The 19,269-nt window shown below is 36.6% G+C and overlaps 5 protein-coding genes across 8 annotated transcripts; 2 read left to right on the top strand and 3 right to left on the bottom strand.

Moving 5' to 3' along the window:
- Positions 1 to 971: 971 nt before the first annotated feature.
- Positions 972 to 2,127, bottom strand: LOC116011333 (xyloglucan endotransglucosylase/hydrolase protein 24-like). The gene is made up of 2 exons (XM_031250882.1): positions 1,791 to 2,127; positions 972 to 1,706 (listed from the first exon to the last, which is right to left on the bottom strand). The coding sequence occupies exons 1-2, from the start codon at positions 2,058 to 2,060 to the stop codon at positions 1,098 to 1,100; spliced, it is 879 nt and encodes a 292-aa protein (XP_031106742.1). The 5' UTR covers positions 2,061 to 2,127; the 3' UTR covers positions 972 to 1,097.
- A 4,206-nt stretch (positions 2,128 to 6,333) lies between these two features.
- On the bottom strand, positions 6,334 to 7,517 carry LOC116009959 (xyloglucan endotransglucosylase/hydrolase protein 24-like). The gene is made up of 2 exons (XM_031249179.1): positions 7,158 to 7,517; positions 6,334 to 7,061 (listed from the first exon to the last, which is right to left on the bottom strand). The coding sequence occupies exons 1-2, from the start codon at positions 7,425 to 7,427 to the stop codon at positions 6,456 to 6,458; spliced, it is 876 nt and encodes a 291-aa protein (XP_031105039.1). The 5' UTR covers positions 7,428 to 7,517; the 3' UTR covers positions 6,334 to 6,455.
- A 2,989-nt stretch (positions 7,518 to 10,506) lies between these two features.
- On the top strand, positions 10,507 to 11,661 carry LOC116009957 (probable xyloglucan endotransglucosylase/hydrolase protein 16). The gene is made up of 2 exons (XM_031249178.1): positions 10,507 to 10,828; positions 10,924 to 11,661. Exons 1-2 carry the CDS (start codon positions 10,559 to 10,561, stop codon positions 11,530 to 11,532), a joined length of 879 nt encoding a protein of 292 aa, XP_031105038.1. The 5' UTR covers positions 10,507 to 10,558; the 3' UTR covers positions 11,533 to 11,661.
- Positions 11,662 to 13,876: 2,215 nt separating this feature from the next.
- Positions 13,877 to 17,677, top strand: LOC116005625. Of its 4 annotated transcripts, XR_004095004.1 has the most exons (8): positions 13,877 to 14,422; positions 14,515 to 14,592; positions 15,011 to 15,084; positions 15,173 to 15,280; positions 15,493 to 15,626; positions 16,353 to 16,417; positions 16,886 to 17,009; positions 17,084 to 17,677. XR_004095004.1 is itself a non-coding variant. In XM_031245881.1 (5 exons), the coding sequence occupies exons 1-5, from the start codon at positions 14,122 to 14,124 to the stop codon at positions 15,604 to 15,606; spliced, it is 675 nt and encodes a 224-aa protein (XP_031101741.1). In that variant the 5' UTR covers positions 13,877 to 14,121; the 3' UTR covers positions 15,607 to 15,836. The 4 variants fall into 4 exon arrangements, 1 of the variants encoding a protein (XP_031101741.1); XR_004095002.1 differs by having other exon boundaries at positions 16,886 to 17,677; XR_004095003.1 differs by having other exon boundaries at positions 16,882 to 17,677.
- On the bottom strand, positions 15,889 to 17,565 carry LOC116005617 (taxadiene 5-alpha hydroxylase). The gene is made up of 3 exons (XM_031245863.1): positions 16,595 to 17,565; positions 16,306 to 16,496; positions 15,889 to 16,211 (listed from the first exon to the last, which is right to left on the bottom strand). Exons 1-3 carry the CDS (start codon positions 17,544 to 17,546, stop codon positions 15,909 to 15,911), a joined length of 1,446 nt encoding a protein of 481 aa, XP_031101723.1. The 5' UTR covers positions 17,547 to 17,565; the 3' UTR covers positions 15,889 to 15,908.
- Positions 17,678 to 19,269: the final 1,592 nt, after the last annotated feature.

The raw sequence follows: 19,269 nt of genomic DNA, 5'->3' as shown, positions 1-19,269 counted from the left end.
AATTGTGTACGCGTAAGATGGAGCGGAGGGGTCATGTTGTGGTTATTGAATTAATATTGTAAATCAAGTAATTAGCTGGTTAGTGGTTACCATCTCCGCCTCCCACGCGTTGGATAGAAGGTCTCAGTAAGACAACAATAGACTAAGCTAAATGGAACTAGCAGTAAAGCAAAGCCAAGCACCAAGGAATGCAAGCAGTAAAGGAAGGAAACATTAAGGCTATATCATTCCAAAGGATACTTAGATGTTCTACAAATAAGTCAAATAGTATACGATGTATCAGTGCTACTTTTGGATGTTGGCACTTTGATCAAGGTGGATTTTTGACTAATTAAATAAGTAAAGTTGTTTAAAAAGGACGAAGTAGTTGGAGGAATTTTCAATTTTGGTTGAATTGTTGTTGTAATCTTTACATGTTATAGGAAGAGGAAGAGAAGCAAACTTGGTGAAATCTTGTGAAAAACCTAACAAATTTAGTGCAAGCTAGGCTATCAAAGCATAAGTTTAATTCAATTGTAACTTGGGGAGACAAAATTACTAGTGGATTTCGTTCATAGAGCAAAATAAATGAATTGCGCCATCATTGAACCATTATGTAATTTATGTTGGCACAGCTGTCGGGCAAGTAAATGTCTAGAAGGGAAAGTTGAAAGGGGAAGAAATCGTGGGGAAGGAGCTTCTTTTTCCGGAGAGATCTATCTGCCCAGAGAAAGAAGGGGAGAAAGCTGTTAATGCTTGTGTGTTGGTGGGAACAATTGTAATTGAACATTGGAGTATATATAAAAAATAATCTAATTAGATAACATTTCTTCAAAAGAAAAAGATTGAAGAATATATATAAATGGTATACGTATATTATATTACTCATGTAACTCAATTACCCAGGAGTAATGGAGTATATAATTAATTAATAGTCTTTGAACTAAATAAGCCATTTTCGCAGCAGAACATAGTTTGAAATTGGAATTATATACGTGGATATATATATATATATATAGAACCAAGAATAAAAGAATTTCATTAATTGAGTACATAATACTCTCTACTACAGTGGATCACAAATTAAAGAATTACAATCGCAATAAATTCCCATAAGATCAGAATCTTGAGTTCTTGCACTCCGCAGGAAAAGTACCTCCAGGAAACCTCTTGGAATCCGCACAGTAATTGTAAACCATATGTTTGCTTTGCACCCATCTCAACCTATTCCTCCCACGCGCATCAACATCCTGCGTCTGCCACGCCTGTTTGTTGTTCACCGGATCGGCGGAGGATTTGGAATCGCAAGACGACCGACCTCCGGAGACAACACAGGCATCAATATTGAAGTTCCGGTAGTAAACCGTGAAGGGCGCCCTAGTCCAATCAGTCTTGACAAGGCCCCCCTGCGTAGCCCAGTCGTCTGCATTCCATAAACTGCAGTAGACCCTCATGGGCTGATTCTTGGGGAAAGGGACCCCCATGCTCTCGTGGTTGCGGTAAACTCTGATGGGAATGTTGTCCACCAGAAAGATGATGCGCTCAGAGTTCCAAACAATGGAGTAAGTGTGGAAGGCGGTGGTGGGGTCGAACCAGAGATGGAATTGCTGTTCCCTGCCTCCTTTCCCTTGAGAGTATACATTGGTGTGGATGGTGTAAGGCTGGCCGGAGACATTGCCCAGGAATTCGAAATCAATTTCGTCATGCCTGTCTCCTAGAGAAGATAACTGCATTTATATTCCATCATATCATTCCTGATTAAGCTGAGAAATCTAATGTAACAATCAAAATAATTAAATAAATACACTTACGTAGAAAGTGGTAACGGTTCCAGCAGAGTTATCGGAGATAAGCTTGACCTGCATATCAAATCTGCCGAAAAGATATTCGTCGGTGGATTGGAAGCCGGAACCTGATTCTCTGTCGAGAGTAAGAGCTGCCATGGTGCCTCCCTGCATCACTTTACCCCGTCCATTCCCAAAATACATTTGGACGTCTTGGTTGAAATTTGCAGCCATGGCGGCTGCCACCAAACAAGCCGCCACAAGAAGCTGCAGGAATAAGGAAAGTTGAGATGCCATTTGATATATTTGTGAAGAACAGAGACGTAAAGATAATAAGATATGATGGTGTGAGCTGATAGATGCCCAGCAAGAGGCTTTATATATACACGCAGTGGAATTGGGTGGTGAGGCGCTGAGAAGGAAGGATCCGAGACAAAGGGAGAAAGCTGGCTAGTGGCTGCTTTATTTTACTCGTTGCAAATCAAAAAGTGATTCAAATGTTGGAGTAATAATAATAATAATAAATAATAAAGGTGGTCTACGTGTGGGGTCTGGGAGTAATATAGTACAGTATATGTTGGGCCGGTTGAGTAATGCATGGTCACCCCATTTCCCACTGGATACAGCTTTGGTAGATGTGATCTGTATCAAATTAGAAAGTTGGGTGCGGCTTGCCAGCTTCCATGAATCGTGATCCCTGTTGCTTTGCATTAATGCATTTGCTAGTACCACTATCACTTTTTGAACAGAAAGTTTCCCTACAAATATTAGTGTGATATTGCGACAATTGAAATTCACACTTTTGCAGCATAACCTCCACAACAGTGGAATGACATACATTAATATAGGCTAAAAACACACTTAGAAACTTAATAGACTGAAATGTCCTCATATTTAATATTATTTAAATATATTTATCATGAAAAATAAAAAATAATAGTCATGTCATAATAATCTTAAGATTTATAAGGATGTTCTAAGAAAATGACTAAGTGGAATGTCATTTATAAATTCAAAACTAAACATGAAATTAACTCTATTTTTAAAATAATATTGACAACTCAATTATGGATTGGGCACTAAGCTAGGTAGTTCGTCCCGTGTTTCTATGGTTCCCTATTAGAGTATTAGAGCGTCATGATATAATAATAATTAATAATATTCAAACACGGATTTTGTCCCCAACCTACCCACAATTGCCAGCTAAGCTTCTAATCCTAATACACATATTTTTTTCTAATAAATAAACAAGTAGAAAATATATGAGATATATTAAACTTAAAAGACAATTATATTAAACGAAGAGAGTGCAGTATTATAGCTTAAAAAATAAAATTAACGCACACCTAATTAATCAAACGGCGACATTGGCACAAAGTGGGAATTATATATATATCTTCAAATTTTGAGCCACTCTTTTTTCTTTTAATTTTTATTTTAAATAATAACAAAATAATTTTAAAAAAATAAAAATTCGACAAGGTCTTCGTCTCCGGCCATAGAGACGAAGCCGGTCGGAGACGATTCGTAATCGTCTCCGGCCGACAGTTTTTTTTTTTTTTAAGTTTTAATTAATTATTTAATTTAAAATTATTTTTAAAATCGGTAGCCGTCACGTTAGCATACTTTCAGGTAATCAAGTCATTTTAAGTTAAATTGTACTACGTATGAGTTTGTATTGTTCAGGACCCAATTGCATTTTTTTTTAATAGTTTGATGGCCTAATTGCAATTTGGTGTGCAATTGAACAGCCTATTTGACCCTTATTCCAATATAATGAGAAATGAGAATATTATTGCTCACACCTTCAACATTATAATATAATGATATGCTTTTGGTATATTCATGCAAGAGTAGACTTTTGTTGCAAAAAAATCATACAAATAAACAACAATTCATTACTAATTTTCAACAAATATATATATATATATATATCTGAATTCTAACAGACTGGAGAATCTTGAATGTGCATGCTTGAGAGATGAAGATTGAAGAATCTGTCAAATCTACATTGTTGAGGTAGCATGGACAATTTAAGGCGTGTTTGGAGATTTAGAATTAGGAGCCATTGAAATTTGAAAACCTAACATCCAACAATTAGCTGGTTCTGATCTGTCTTGTACGTAAATAGGAGAAAGTAGATCACACTGCTTCAGCCGGTGCTACCTGGGGTGTAACCTACCCAATTGTCTACAACTTTGGGAGGTAACTAATTGAAGCATCTGTTCTATCGATCACAATTAAAAATTTAAATTGATAGTCTATGAACTTTTTTGAAGTAAGATTAGTCTTGACATGCTTTGATTTTGATCAATTAAAATTTTAAATTGATAGTTAAATTACGAATTAAAGGATATGCTTCACTAGTAAATCTATATTCAGTGCGATGACCGCGCATGACTCAACTGGACCTATATATATTGTACTATAATATAATATAATCATCCAAATCCCACAGACCCCACTCGGCCACCGACCTTAAATCCTATTGGATTTGCAGCAACCACCCATTTACAGCTCACTCCCTTTGTCTCCGATCCTTCCTTCACAGATTGCAAGACCTCAAGATTCTGATCGATGTTATAAGCTTATCCCCAAGAAGGTATTACCCAAAATCAAATTTATAATCTTTTGATGATATAAAAATAATATTTCACCGCAAATTCTTTTATTATTGTTACTATACAAATTAAACTATATTTGACATTTCTGTTTCAATACAGATTCTTCCATAAATCAAATATTTGTCAAGTACCTTGTGCTCAAATGACATGTAGTGACTCTCTCATATTGAAGGTCATGAGATCGAGTTTCAGGAAACGATATTGACTTTTTGTGTTTCAACTTTCAACAGATACTACAATGTAATAGGATGATATTTGTAAATATTAATTAATCAAACAAAACTAACCAATGTTAATATAATTGCCTTGAATTAAACCGTTTTTAAAATACATGGAATAAATGGTACATGGATTAAATTGTACAAAACTCATATAGTAAGAAACCTTAATTATAAGTATAACCAATGTTAATATAATTGTCTTGAATTAAACCGTTTTTTTAAAATACATGGAATAAATGGTACATGGATTAAATTGCACAAAACTCATATAGTAAGGAACCTTAGTTATAACTATTTTGACCGTCTAAACAAACATCTAGGATTCATGATTTAAGATTCAATTACATTAAGTTACCTGAATTCTTAGTCATTGCAAATAATATTCCTCAATGTTGAGCATATAACATATAAAAATAAATGTGCAATCCATCCAACTATCAGCTTAGACTTTTAGTTGAGATGGGGTACATGCTTCAATTTGGTATCAGAGCTAACCTCATGCCATAGGTCAATAAACTCCTAAATTTTACCTGAAAAATCAATTAGGTACCTAAACTTTTAAAAAATTCAATTACACTCTTTAACATATTATATTGAGTCAATAAAGTCAAAAAACCGGTAAATGACATGCTATTACATGTCATATCTTTCAATTACACCCTTTAACACATTATATTGAGTCAATAAAATCTAAAAATTGATAAATGACATGCTATTACAGGTCATACTGATTCCGATGACCGACGACGATCTACCAGAGAAAGTGTTGGTCACCTTCCTCGCCTCCTCGGCGAGGCAACTAGACTGGTCGCCTTTCATAGAGTTCATAGAGTTTGTTCTTGTATAATCACTCAAAATTTAATATTATGACAATTTACTTTGAGAGTAAAAAGTATCCCCTTCATACCACCCTCACTCATAATAACTTTCACAACTCCTAGGCCTAACTTTACATCCACATATTTCAACAACTTTCCTTGACTAGTGTCAAACTTTTTTGAAGTTGTCAAAATTATTAGTGTGGTGAAGCTATAGTATAGTCAATTTTACTATGAAGCTATCAGCTCACCTTTTAACTATTTTCCTTGACTAGTGTCAAACGTTTTTGAAGTTTGTCAAAATTATTAGTGTGGTGAAGCTATAGTATAGTCAATTTTACTATGAAGCTATCAGCTCACCTTTTAACCACTTTCCTTGACTAGTGTCAAACGTTTTTGAAGTTTGTCAAAATTATTAGTGTGGTGAAGCTATAGTATAGTCAATCTTACTATGAAGCTATTAGCTCACCTTTTAATAATAATATATGTGTAAATGTGTAATATATATACCGCAATATACATACAACTTTAGATTCTCAATAATATTACAACTTAATACATACAGTTCTCAACAATATTACAAGTTATGTCTCGACCGTATAGTCCTTGACATTCTAGTCCTTTTTTTGTTGTCCATGTCCAAATTGAGTTCTAGATTGCCATCTGCAAACAATGGAACTCAACTAATCTATATATCTCAGCCTCATCACTTAAACGATCCCTTCCAATGAGAATATTGATCAACTCCTCAATGTTAAGGGCAACTCTCTTAATTAATACGGAGTGGGTTCGAGCCTTAGTGTAGGCGCTTGTTGACTTTTGTGCTTCAGTAAGTTGAAAAAGTAGCTATGAACAAATATTACATTGTAACAGAGTTGGTACTACTAAAAAAAAGTGGATACATTTATGTATAGTACCAAGAATAAAAGAATTTTATTAATGTATTACATAATGCATGCTTTACAGTGGATCACAAATTAAAGAACTACAATCATATCCGAGTAAATTCCCATTTTAATTTCTTATAGATCAGAATCTTGAGTTCTTGCAATCTGCAGGAAAACCTGCAGGAAACCTCTGGGAATCCGCACAGTAATTGTAAACCATATATTTGCTCTGCACCCATCTCAACCTATTCCTCCCACTCGCATCAATATCCTGCGTCTGCCATGCCTGATTGTTGTTCACCGGATCAGCGGATGACGTGGAATCGCAAGACGAGCGGCCGCCGGAGACGACGCAGGCATCAATATTGAAGTTCCGGTAGTAAACCGTGAAAGGTGCCTTAGTCCAATCAGTCTTGACACGGCCCCCCTGCGTAGCCCAATCGTCCGCATTCCATAAGCTGCAGTAGACCCTCATGGGCTGATCCTTGGGGAACGGGACCCCCACGCTCTCGTGGTTGCGGTAAACTCTGATGGGAATGTTGTCAACGAGAAAGATGATGCGCTGAGAGTTCCAAACAATGGAGTAAGTGTGGAAGGCGGCGGTGGGGTCGAACCAGAGATGGAATTGCTGCTCCCTGCCTCCTTTCCCTTGAGAGTATACATTGGTGTGGATGGTGTAAGGCTGGCCGGAGACGTTGCCCAGGAATTCGAAATCAATTTCGTCATGTCTGTCTCCTAGAGAAGATAACTGCATTTATATTCCATTGTATCATTCCCGATTAGTCTGGTGTAAGCTGAGAAATTTAATGTAACGCGACCAAAGTAATTAAATGAATAAACTTACGTAGAAAGTGGTGACGGTTCCGGCAGAGTTGTCGGGGATGAGCTTGACCTGCATATCGAATCTGCCGAAAAGATATTCGTTGGTGGATTGGAAGCCGGAGCCTGATTCTCTGTCGAGAGTGAGAGCTGCCATTTTGCCTCCCTGAGTCACTCTGCCCCGTCCATTGCCAAAGTACATTTGGACGTCTTGGTTGAAATTTGCAGCCAGGGCGGATGCTGCCATACTAGCCGCTATAAGAAGGTGCAGGAATAAGCGAAGTTGAGATGCCATTTGATATATTTGCTGGGAGGTGATCAAGATGAGGAAGAATGGTATATGAAATATGAAGAGATGAAGGATGGTGTGAGTTGATAGGTGGGCAACAAGCTAGAGGGTTTATATAGATATACACACAGTGGGATTTGGTGGTGAGGATGCTGAGAAGGAAGGATCCGAGACAAAGGAGTGAGCTGAGCTGGAGATGGCTGGCGGCTTCTTTTTTAGTCGTTGCGAATCAAAGCGATTCAAGTGTTGGAGTAATCACAATAACAAATAAAGTTGGTCTTCGCACCTCTAATAAAAAATAAAAATAAAATTTCTTCCTCTATATAATGTATGATGATATATAATTATATATTCAGACACGGATTTTGTCCCCAACCCACCCACAATGCCACAAATGCAAGCTTCCTCTAAGCTTCTAACCCTAATACTGAAATATATTTTTTAAATAAAAATATAAAATATTGAGATATATTAAAATGAAAAGACAATTAAACGAAGAGCATGCAATATTATGGCTATTTTTTAATTAATTAATGCACACCAAATTAATCAAATGGCATTAGCATATTAGGACATGATTTGTCATGTTGATCTATGACAACTCTATCTCAATCCTTGTATTATTGCATACTGGTATTTTCACCCGTGCGTTGCCCGGAATGAATTTGTTATAATATTTTAAGAAATATTTGAATTGATATACAATTATAGAAATTATAACATCAAATATAAGTATGAATAAGTGTATAAATGCAATTATAGTATGAGTCTTCCTTGCATGCAACAAATATCACAAAAATTCAGTGTTCTAAAATAAGTGTATAAATGCAATAGGTAGATAATTTACATTATTGCATCATATTCATTAATTTAATTACTTGTCGGTTAGTTATTGCAAGATCTTGAGGTACACTTATATTTTGATATTCAGTAAGTATAACTATATTAGAGAAAAAATTTACATGGGAGTAATGGGATAATCAATTGAGTAATTGTTGGTTGACCGTAGAGCGTTGTGTTGGAGGAAGAAGATGATATATAGTGAAGATGATATTGCCCTTCACTATATATCATCTTCTTCCTTCAACACGTTGATATTCTCTGGACAAATAACTGTTGGAAAAAAATTAGCATAAAATGGCATTTTACTGGCAATATTGTGGTACAAATATATGTGGGGTCCACTTTCGATTTGGGTCGGGTCAACGTGGATTCATGTTCTTCGTAGTTAGACGAAAAGATTGATATATTGTACGCTCAAAACTGATAATGGGTGAATGAGAAATTGGTTCTCAAAGTTGACCCATTTGAGTTAGAAAAATATAGAAAAAAACATTTCAAGTAACTTTCGGCCCACATTGGTTTGAGAAGTGGTTTGCACCACTACTTATACAAGAGTTTTTCTAAGGCTTATTGAATTGTATAGCATAGAGGCTTTCTCTCTCGAGGGGGTGCAAATGAAATCCCAAAATGAACTTAAAAAGGCTTGACTCGTGCGCCGACACCTGCATGCACGAGCCTTGCGGGTTGAATTTTCATATTTTGTACATATTTTGTACAATATTACGCACCATACCATAATACAAGTTAAAACTGAGGATATTATTTTTATTAATAGTATAGATTGCATTGCAGAGAAATATATATACTGAATTATTACCATTAGTAATTCTAGTCTAGAATTGTATTACGAATAGGAACGTAGGGAAAACTATATTTTATTAGGAATTCTATTTTAGTTTACAATTGTATTAGGGATAGGAATTGTATTACTATATTTTACAATATTACGCAAACCATAATATTATAGGTCTGTTTTGGGTGGGAAGTTAAAACTGAGGATATTGTTTTTATTAATAGTATAGATTAATTAGAAAATTGGCACACTTAATTTATTTGTTTCGTAAATAACGTTCATATATAAACAACCACTCAATCCCTACTTACCACACGTTTAGAACCTAATCCTTATTTTAGTTTCTTAATTGATCTTGTATGTATCGGGTTACATTTAAATTGTCATACAACAATATATGAAACTTAACTCTAACACGTAACATTTTTTTTATGAGAATAATGTTCGTCACCTCAACATTAACGTTGTATTTTATTTATTTATTTTATACATGCAGGCATGCTTGTAACGAATTTTGCAGATAAACAATAATACATCGATAATTTTTAAAATTATAATGCTCTTGAGAATCTCGACGTGTGTTTGAAAGATGAAGAATTTGTCAGAGAATTAACATGGCCATGGCCAGATTGTTGAGGCAGCAGGAACAGTTTGAGGCGTGTTTGGAGGTTTAGATTTAAGATCCATTGAAAAGTGAAAACCTAGCCTCCAAATAATTAGCTGGCTTTGCCTGGTAAATAGGAGAAACTAGATCATTCATATTTTGCTTTAGGCGGTGCTACGGGATATGTATTTTGTCTTATTAATTTATATTTAGTACTCTCTTATTTTATTAATAAAAAATCTTTTGTATCCCGTGATAAAGTATCATAAAATTTCTCGGGATATTATGTATTTATTATGAGTAATCAAAGTGATTAATTTTTTAAAGATTCAAAGTGAAGGGAACAAATCATTTGGCCAGTCGTCCCTTACCACTTAGTGTGCTGACAGTTGGGACGGAGGTTAGTCTTCTAGCTGTTAGCTGGAGGGATACCTTGGGAAAAACCCAAAAAAAAAAAGTGATTAATTTCTTAAAGATTCAATTAGCTAGCGCATTTGTTGAAATTTGAAAATATTATTGGGATTTTAATTTTTGTTTTGAATAAACAATGAAAGGCAACACGGATCACGTACGATTATTGAATCACAGATGCAACTGTGTAGATCCAACTTTTTTACAGATGTAGCAAAGCTGTATCCAGTGCGATGACTCAACCCGCTCCATCTACTTACCCACACAATAATAAAAAACTCAAACCCCACACGCATACCAACTTTATTCATTATTATTATCATTCAAAAACACTTTTGATTTGCAGCTACCCACCCTTTTCCAGCTCACTCCCTTTAATTTTTCTCGGATCCTTCCTTCTCAGCGTGTATATATAGAGCTTCTTGTTCTGTTGGCCATCCATCAGCTCACACCATCATATCTTATTATTCTTCACAAATATATCAAATGGCATCTCAAGTTTCCTTATTCCTGCAGCTTCTTATGGCGGCTTGTTTGGTGGCAGCCGCCATGGCTGCAAATTTCAACCAGGACGTTCAGATGTATTTTGGCAATGGACGGGGTAAAGTGATGCAGGGCGGCACCATGGCCGCTCTTACTCTCGACAGAGAATCAGGTTCCGGCTTCCAATCCACCAACGAATATCTTTTCGGCAGATTTGATATGCAGCTCAAGCTTATCTCCGACAACTCTGCTGGAACCGTCACCACTTTCTACGTAAGTTTATTTATTTAATTATTTTGATTAGTTATATTAGATTTCTCAGCTTACACCAGACTAATCCGGAATGATACGATGGAATATAAATGCAGTTATCTTCTCTAGGAGACAGGCATGACGAAATTGATTTCGAATTCCTGGGCAATGTCTCCGGCCAGCCTTACACCATCCACACCAATGTATATTCTCAAGGGAAAGGAGGCAGGGAGCAGCAATTCCATCTCTGGTTCGACCCCACCACCGCCTTCCACACTTACTCCATTGTTTGGAACTCTCAGCGCATCATCTTTCTGGTGGACAACATTCCCATCAGAGTTTACCGGAACCATGAGAGCATGGGGGTCCCTTTCCCCAAGAATCAGCCCATGAGAGTCTACTGCAGCTTATGGAACGCAGACGACTGGGCTACGCAGGGGGGCCTTGTCAAGACTGATTGGACTAAGGCGCCCTTCACGGTTTACTACCGGAACTTCAATATTGATGCCTGCGTCGTCTCCGGCGGCCGGTCCTCTTGCGATTCCAAGTCATCCGCCGATCCGGTGAGCAACAAACAGGCGTGGCAGACGCAGGATGTTGATGCGCGTGGGAGGAATAGGTTGAGATGGGTGCAAAGCAAACATATGGTTTACAATTATTGTGCGGATTCCAAGAGGTTTCCTGGAGGTACTTTTCCTGCAGAGTGCAAGAACTCAAGATTCTGATCTTATTATAAGCTTATCCTAGCAGCTTAAGATTGTTTGGGATTGTGATTCTTTAATTTGTTATCCACTGTAATGTAAAGTATTGTATTTACTAAATTAATGAAATTCTTTTATTCTTGTTACTATGCATATATAATTCCAATTAATTTCAAACAATTTTGTTCACAAAGGTGTGAGTCCTTGTCCTCTGATGATGTAGTTTTCGCGGTGGATGGAAAGAAGTAGGTGTTAAAACGGGAAGAAGTTCCCGAGTATTGTTCTCAAAGGAAAGGCAAGGAAGGAATCGGTAAGCAAGGGATTAATCACAAGAGCACCTAGTTTTCGAAAGCTAATCCTATGATAGAGGGTGTGTGTATCATGCTAAAGGAAACCAAACAAAGGTAAAGAATGAGAAACAATCAATTTGGAAGGAGGATTTGGACCAACCTAACAAACATGTACTCTCTTGATTTCCTATAGTACTAGGGCGTGAAATCACTTATCGGACTCACATAAGACAAGGTCATCACAAGCACCATTGCCACTCTCGTGGTCAATGGACTCTCTCTTAAACCGTAATGTCATTCTCATGATCACTAGGCTAAAAGAGGCATTTTGTCAAACACTTTATGTGCCTCTTGTCTTCCACTCTCCCTTTTCTCAAAGGTGAGAGGGAAATGTGATTGGTGAGGTCTTTAAACAATCCCTATTCTCATAGGTGAATGCTTTTTACCCTAATTCTCTAGTGCAACCGGCCTAGTTGGCATAGAGTCCAAACGTACACCCCAAATCACAATCAAACATCCAATAAGCATCAATCAACCATAGATTTAAGATAGTAGAGCTCAAGAGACAACATGCATGTTCAATTGATCCAAATCCACAAAGGAATTAGCTACACATCTCTAGAATAGAAATCATAAATGCAATTGAGCAACTCTAAGCAACTTGAATCAAAATCAAATCACAAATCAATGCACAAATCAAATCAACTCAATCAATCAAATCAAAACTAAGAATGGAATAACAAGAGTAGAAATTGGAATATTACTTGAATTGAAAGTAGAATCTTCAATCAATCTGATCAATACCATGTTGAAATGTAGAATTTCCACTAGATCTAACTAGGAAACAAGAATTTAGATTGAAATTGAGCTTTGGAAGTGTAAGGAACTGAGACCTAAATCTAGAGAGAGAATTTCCTAAACTGATCTAAGGTGGAAGTGTGTTGGGATCCCTCTGCAAAATGGCTCAATTCCCCTTTTAAACCTCGCCCAACCGCCAAAAGTTACGCGATGGACGCACAGCTGGACGCGCGTCCAGCGTGACTTCTGCTGCACAAACTTTGAAACTTCAGAGGCTTGAAAATTGGACGCGGGCGTCCACCCCGCGTCCAGAGCGCGTCCACATCAAACTTCTCAAACTTCAGAGAGCTGGAAATTAGACGCGGGCGTCCACCCTGCGTCCACTGCGCGTCCACAGCAGACTTCTACTCTGCTGTGCAAAACTTCAGAGGACGATATTTCGGACGCAGGGGCGGACGCGCGTCCATGGCATGGTCTTTGCTCCAACTTCGGCCCATGAATCTATCTCCGAAATCCATGCCATTTTCCACCTTTTTGCATATCGTTTTACCTACAAAATGATTAACCAAACGTGGAACGGGGTCCAATGGCAATAACAATCATTTTAATGCAATTAAGGGCCAAATCAAACATAAAAGCTTTCAATTGTGCGCAAGATGATCCTAGAACAACCTTGTAAAAGTGGCGTCTTTTGCACTTATCATCCTCCAAGCTTAAACACTATCAAAACTGAAATCAGTGATTTCATTTATAATTTACCATTCAATAACTAACTAAACTATAAGAACTATGTTCTGGTGTAAAAGTATTGTTTCAGAATTGGTTGTATGCTAGAAACTCTAGCAATGATGCATTTGACTCAATTACCGGCACTGTCAGACTAGATCAATTTTAACAAATTACTAGATAGATTTTGATTCAAGTTAATAGGTTAATCCCTTAAAATAAAAAAGCAACTCTCTCATTTTCGGGGCATAACTTAATGATTGAAAGGTTGATTGTAGAGATGGTAACTTAACATATACGTGAGATTAAATTTATATCTCGTAAGACATAAGTCAATAATTAATTGTGGAGACAGTAACTCAACAAAAACTTAAGTTTAAATTCATATTTCACCGAACATAACTCAATGATTGAAAAATTAAGTGTGAAGATAGTGACTCAACAAATATCTAAATTTAAATTTATATATAATAATTTATCTCTTCTCTTCTCACCTAAAGAGCCTCATATTTATGGTTTAAACCTAAGAAAATAAGTCTGTATTCTACAGTCTACACTATGCTGTTTACCGTTTACATCAGTTACTCAGAATAACCATTGCTGCTCATAAATCCATTTCTATTCACTTTTACCGTTTACTAGCTTCTTTCCCCAAGAAAACTATTCGCCCCACCATTTTCTCAGTTACTCAGAATAAGCGCCGCTGCCCCGTAGACCCGGATCAAGAAAAACCCTGCATCTGTAATTCGGAGAAGGGAATATAGTATTGGGAAGACGATTCAAACGTCGTTTCACAGACATGTGGTGGAAAGAGCTGAAAGCAGCTTTGGGGCAGAGGATTAACGTGGAGGGCATCGCTTCTTCTCTTGAGATTTTCCGCAAAGACAAGCATTTGATTATCCCACATGTCTCTGTGCCGGATATTAGGTACATTGATTGGGGTGAGCTGAAGAGAAGGGGCTTTCAAGGGGTTGTCTTTGATAAGGACAACACAATCACTGCTGCTTACTCGTTGGGCTTATGGCCGCCTCTCGAATCATCCATACAACACTGCAAAGCTCTCTTCGGCAACAACATCGCGGTTTTCAGCAACTCTGCAGGCAATTCCCTAACGCTTTTCTGGGCATTATTCAATTTTGGTTTTTCTGATTTCCATTAAACTCAGGGTATACACGTTTTGGTTAAATTGTAGGACTATATGAATATGATCCTGATGGAAAAAAAGCTATGATTCTTGAGCGTGCAATTGGGATTAAAGTAATCAGGCATAGTAAGTTCTTGCTTGCCTTATAAGCTGTTCAAATTTTATTCTATTACTTACAAATTCAACCATACCATGGCTTTCTGGGGACCAACTAGGCAACTAGGAGTTTTGAAATTATATAGAGTGACTAGAAAACCTGCCGCCACTATCTGAGCGTGTGCACGGGCTACACCCCATTTGTGACCCTAGCCGGCGAAGGACCTCAAGGAGATAGCCAGCCTAGGTTGCCTACTGGCTCAAACCAAGAAGGTCAATAGGCCGCTCTTGCTGGGAGTCGAGCTTTGTAACCTTATGGTTACCAAGTCATCAGTCCGACTAACTTGGTTGGGGTTACCCCATAGAATGACTATTTTGATTGCACTATACGAATGACGTTACATGAAATTTAAGTTTGCTTAGTTTGTTAATCTAATATAAATTTCAGAAATGAAGAAGCCAGCTGGAACAGCTGAAGAAATTGAACAGCACTTTGGTTGTGAATCATCAAAACTTATCATGGTATGAAATAAACCTGTGATTTGGTTGAATTGTATTTCATATTTGCCCTCTCGATGAATACTCTATAACTTGATTAAGCCTGTGGTAGGTTGGTGATCGACCCTTGACAGACATTGCATATGGAAACAGAAATGGTTTCCTAACTATTTTGACAGAGCCATTAAGTCTTGCTGAGGAGCCGTTTATAGTACAACAGGTTGTTCTATCTTATTTTCCTTTTGTCATGGCCTGAATGAAATTTTATTTGATCACTGTTGAAAACCTACTGTCTTATTTATACCCTATAATTATGCCTGAATAGGCATTCCCTTTTAGGAGTAAAATGGAAATTAAATTCTTTTTTGCTCCCATATGACTCCTTTCTTTCATACAGAATATCTTTCTTATGCTGAGCCAAAATGCTTGCAGGTTAGGGTAATAGAAAGGGCTCTTATGAAACATTGGTCCAGAAAGGGGCTGAAGCCAATAACACACGAACTTCTTCCCGATTACATGCTGTGTGTAAAAGACAAACCACTATAGAAAGAGGAAATGCCTTTATGGTAAAATGATAAAACATTTTATACCAATAGCTATAGTTTCCATTCTTTGCTGCTAGTACTGGAAGAACATGAAAATATTTCTGATTCATCCTCAAAATTTGAATGCTGTCTTAGCAGGCTAAGGTGTGTTTAACTGTTTATAAAGTTCTTTTAGTTATACACGGGATGTTGATGTATGGAAACTAAATAAAGTAAATGCATTGTATTAAATGTGATGTAATAAATGCTATTATACACAGAAATCAGATTAACAATCTCATTGTAACATACAAAATCCATGATTTATTTCAATTTGGGGGAAATTTTGATATTCATTCCTTGGGAAGGGAATGGAAGGGGATCCATGGTAATAGGCTCATCGGGATTTATCAAGGACCAGTTGTATTGGGTTACCACATAATGCACAAAAATTAGTATATTTAGCTTTGCCAGTTGGTAGCCTGCACACAACCTTGGCCCTCCCCCAAATGGTATATATGCATAAGGTTGAACTTGAATTGGCTCCTCAAACCTACTTGGATCAAACTTCAGAGGGTCTTGAAAGTGCTCTGCATCGTAATGTGTTCCATATGTGGTCCATAGTACCTGCATATTAAAAGCATGAAAACCATTAGATTGTAATGTATTCAAAAATGACGGATTTTCACCCTTTAAATTAGACTACCAATCAGTATTTCACCTTCCAGCCTCTAGGAATGGTAAACCCTTCATATTCAATATCTGCAGTTGCCTTTCTGAAAGAGCCAAATATTGGAGGGAACAGCCTCATGCTTTCGCGAGCAACCTGCCAGGTATATTTCATATTCTTTGTGTCTTCCAATGATAAGAGTTCATCATCTGGTCTTTTATTGCTTAAGATACTTTCATGTTCTGGCATATATAAAATTGGTAGAGGTGAGATTAATTTTAGATGTACAAGGAGAAAGAATTCATTATTGGCTATGCTAATTGCTAAGAGAGTGGAATACCTTGAAGGAGAAGAGAATAGGCGTTTGGATGTTGAGCCAACATTCTGAATGTCATGGCTATAGCAAAAGTAGTAGTATCATGTGCTGCGAAAACTAGCAGAACTATGTTGTCAACCACCTCTTCCTCACTTATCTCCCCGTTTATCATAGCTGTTACTAATCTGGAAAGTAGTGTTTCTTCTTCTTTTTCTCCATGAACGTCAATTTCTTCCTTCTTTTTTCTCACAACATTGATCAGCATCTTCTCTATCTCTAATCTTGCTCCTTTGGCCCTTGAAAACTTGGAGCCAGGAAACGCGATTGGGGGAGCAAACACACCTTCCAGGACTCTCTCGAATGTGTCTAAAAGCCCTGGTTTCACATCAATGCCTAACAAGCATTCAAACACAATATTGAAAGTCAACATTTTTGTGAGGTGAAAGAGGCTGATTATCTGTTTCCCCTGCCAGTTATTGTGTAGATGCATCTGAACAGTTTTGCATATTTTAGGCACCATTGTCTCCAGGCCTAAACAGCCAAGGCTAGAGGCTACAATCCCCCGAATGAACCGGTGTGCTTCGCCCTGTTTCTCCATGATGGAATTCTTCCCCATCAGCTGAACTGACGACGAAGGCCATGAGCTCACAACCAGCTTGAATTCATTGGACAGAAAAAACTTGTTTGCCTCTGCTCCGTTCACCAACACCGTTGGTGACCCCATGATCCTCGTTTTGAATGTTTTGCCGTACTTGTGTATCCTCGGTTGAACAAACTCCTCAAACAGCTTGTTCTTCTTTTGAGCCTTGTAGAAATCTATCGTTTCGCCTATCCAGGGAAGCCCCATTTCTCCAGGTGGTAGCTTCTTCTTGCTTCTGCTCTCATACCCCTTGAAATGTACCAGGAATGCAGCAACCGCCATTGGAATCAAGGCCAAGAAAAAGAAAGAAAGACTGAAGTTCATTTCAAGATCCATTGGGAAGAAATTAAAAAAATACCCAGATTTTGCTGGTTTCAGTTTTGTGAGTTTGCAGTTAGCTCTAGAGAAGGAATACTAATTTATATATGTGTTGTGCATGGAGATTAATGAAGTATAAAATTATATTATATCACAAGAAACTTGCGTAGAAGTCAAAGTCGTAGTTGTTGTTCAGAAAATGTCAACTTGTTGTTCAGTGAGCTGCTTTCAGCTCATTCATTACATCACATTACAGATACATTTTTCTGCAAAAATTGGGGAAGAATTATAAAATATAAAACGTCGGCCCGGGCGGCAGTTGGATCATATGCAATGCATGTGCCCTCAACCCTCCCAAAAACTACCTTAATTTCTCTCAAGAAACAACCAAATAACGTGCGACATCATCATCAGAGATTCATTTGAAAACCAATCGACTAATTGAATCTGTTTTTGATGATATATTAGTCAATTACTAATTGAAATATATTTAATCTTCAGAAGATCCCTACATATCTGCGTTTAAATGCCGTTTTCCATGGCTTCTAGGTGAAGTCAAATGCAAGATGCATCTGGATGGATTCTGGAATGTGATACCATACCAATAATAATGGAGGAATTATGCACGCAAGAAGGAAGGAAATAGGAATTTTGTCCAATTCACACCATACAAATTCCGGCCTTTACATGGTTTGGGTGAATGAGTTACCACTGAACTCGGGATTTCAAATAATGTTTTTGGGTAAACTGGTTCTGAATGAGGTCAGGTTGAGGTTTATTTGGATTACTATCATTTGTTGTACGAATATTGTCACGGTTAATAAAATGTATATATTTTTTAATGTTCGTTGTCTAGTTTATTTTACCTGTAATAATTAATGGATTAAACTTGTAGGCTAAGTCAGGCTCCAAGGAGTAACATGTTTATGTAGTTTTTTTTTTTTTTTAAATATTATTATTACTTACAATGAAAGAATGAAATGAAAATGTAGCTGTCACATCTAACCCCCTGGCCAGGCCTTATTTTAGTCAAGTACTTTCTGTTGGTGTTATTGTGTTATTATTATACTTTTGTTCACATATATTAAAAAATTAGCCTTTTTATGCATGATACGGAATAGTTGTAAAATTCCTATTATATTAAAAAATATAATTAATAATTTAGGTAATAATTATGATACGATTAATAATTATTTAAGAATTTTAAAAATTATAAATGATTAAATATAATTATGATAGCATTTAGTATATACTAACGGGAATTGAACTATGTAAAGATAATTTTGTCCGGTAAAAATAATAGTATAATTTTTTTATAGCGCAATGTACAATCCAATAAGCATAGAAGTACATACATACATTAGGGTACTAATGTGAATTTACTCATATGTTTTTTTTTTTAGATTTAGATTTAGATTATATACTTTTAATTTGAGTTAAAAGAAGTATCGGCATATATTCATGGTTAATAATGTTGGTGCATTAGAAATTATTAACTTAGTGATTGATTATTACAATATAATTTTATTTATACATTTATCGTTTTAATAAAAAAAAACAAATAACACGTCTTTTGTATTTGTATCATAAATATTTAAATATGAATGATATGATTAAAAAAATTAGATGATCAGACAATAGGAATTTGATAATCACTAACAAGACCTAAATTTCAGCGCAAGAGCTAACAACTTGTGCTACCTTGTGACTTCTTTTTTTCTTTTTTTTTTTTTGGGTTGTT

This window comes from Ipomoea triloba, chromosome 2, assembly GCF_003576645.1.
Source record: "Ipomoea triloba cultivar NCNSP0323 chromosome 2, ASM357664v1".
NCBI lineage: Eukaryota > Viridiplantae > Streptophyta > Magnoliopsida > Solanales > Convolvulaceae > Ipomoea > Ipomoea triloba.
Note: the sequence above shows the minus strand (reverse complement) of the source record. Positions and strands in the feature narration are given on the sequence as shown.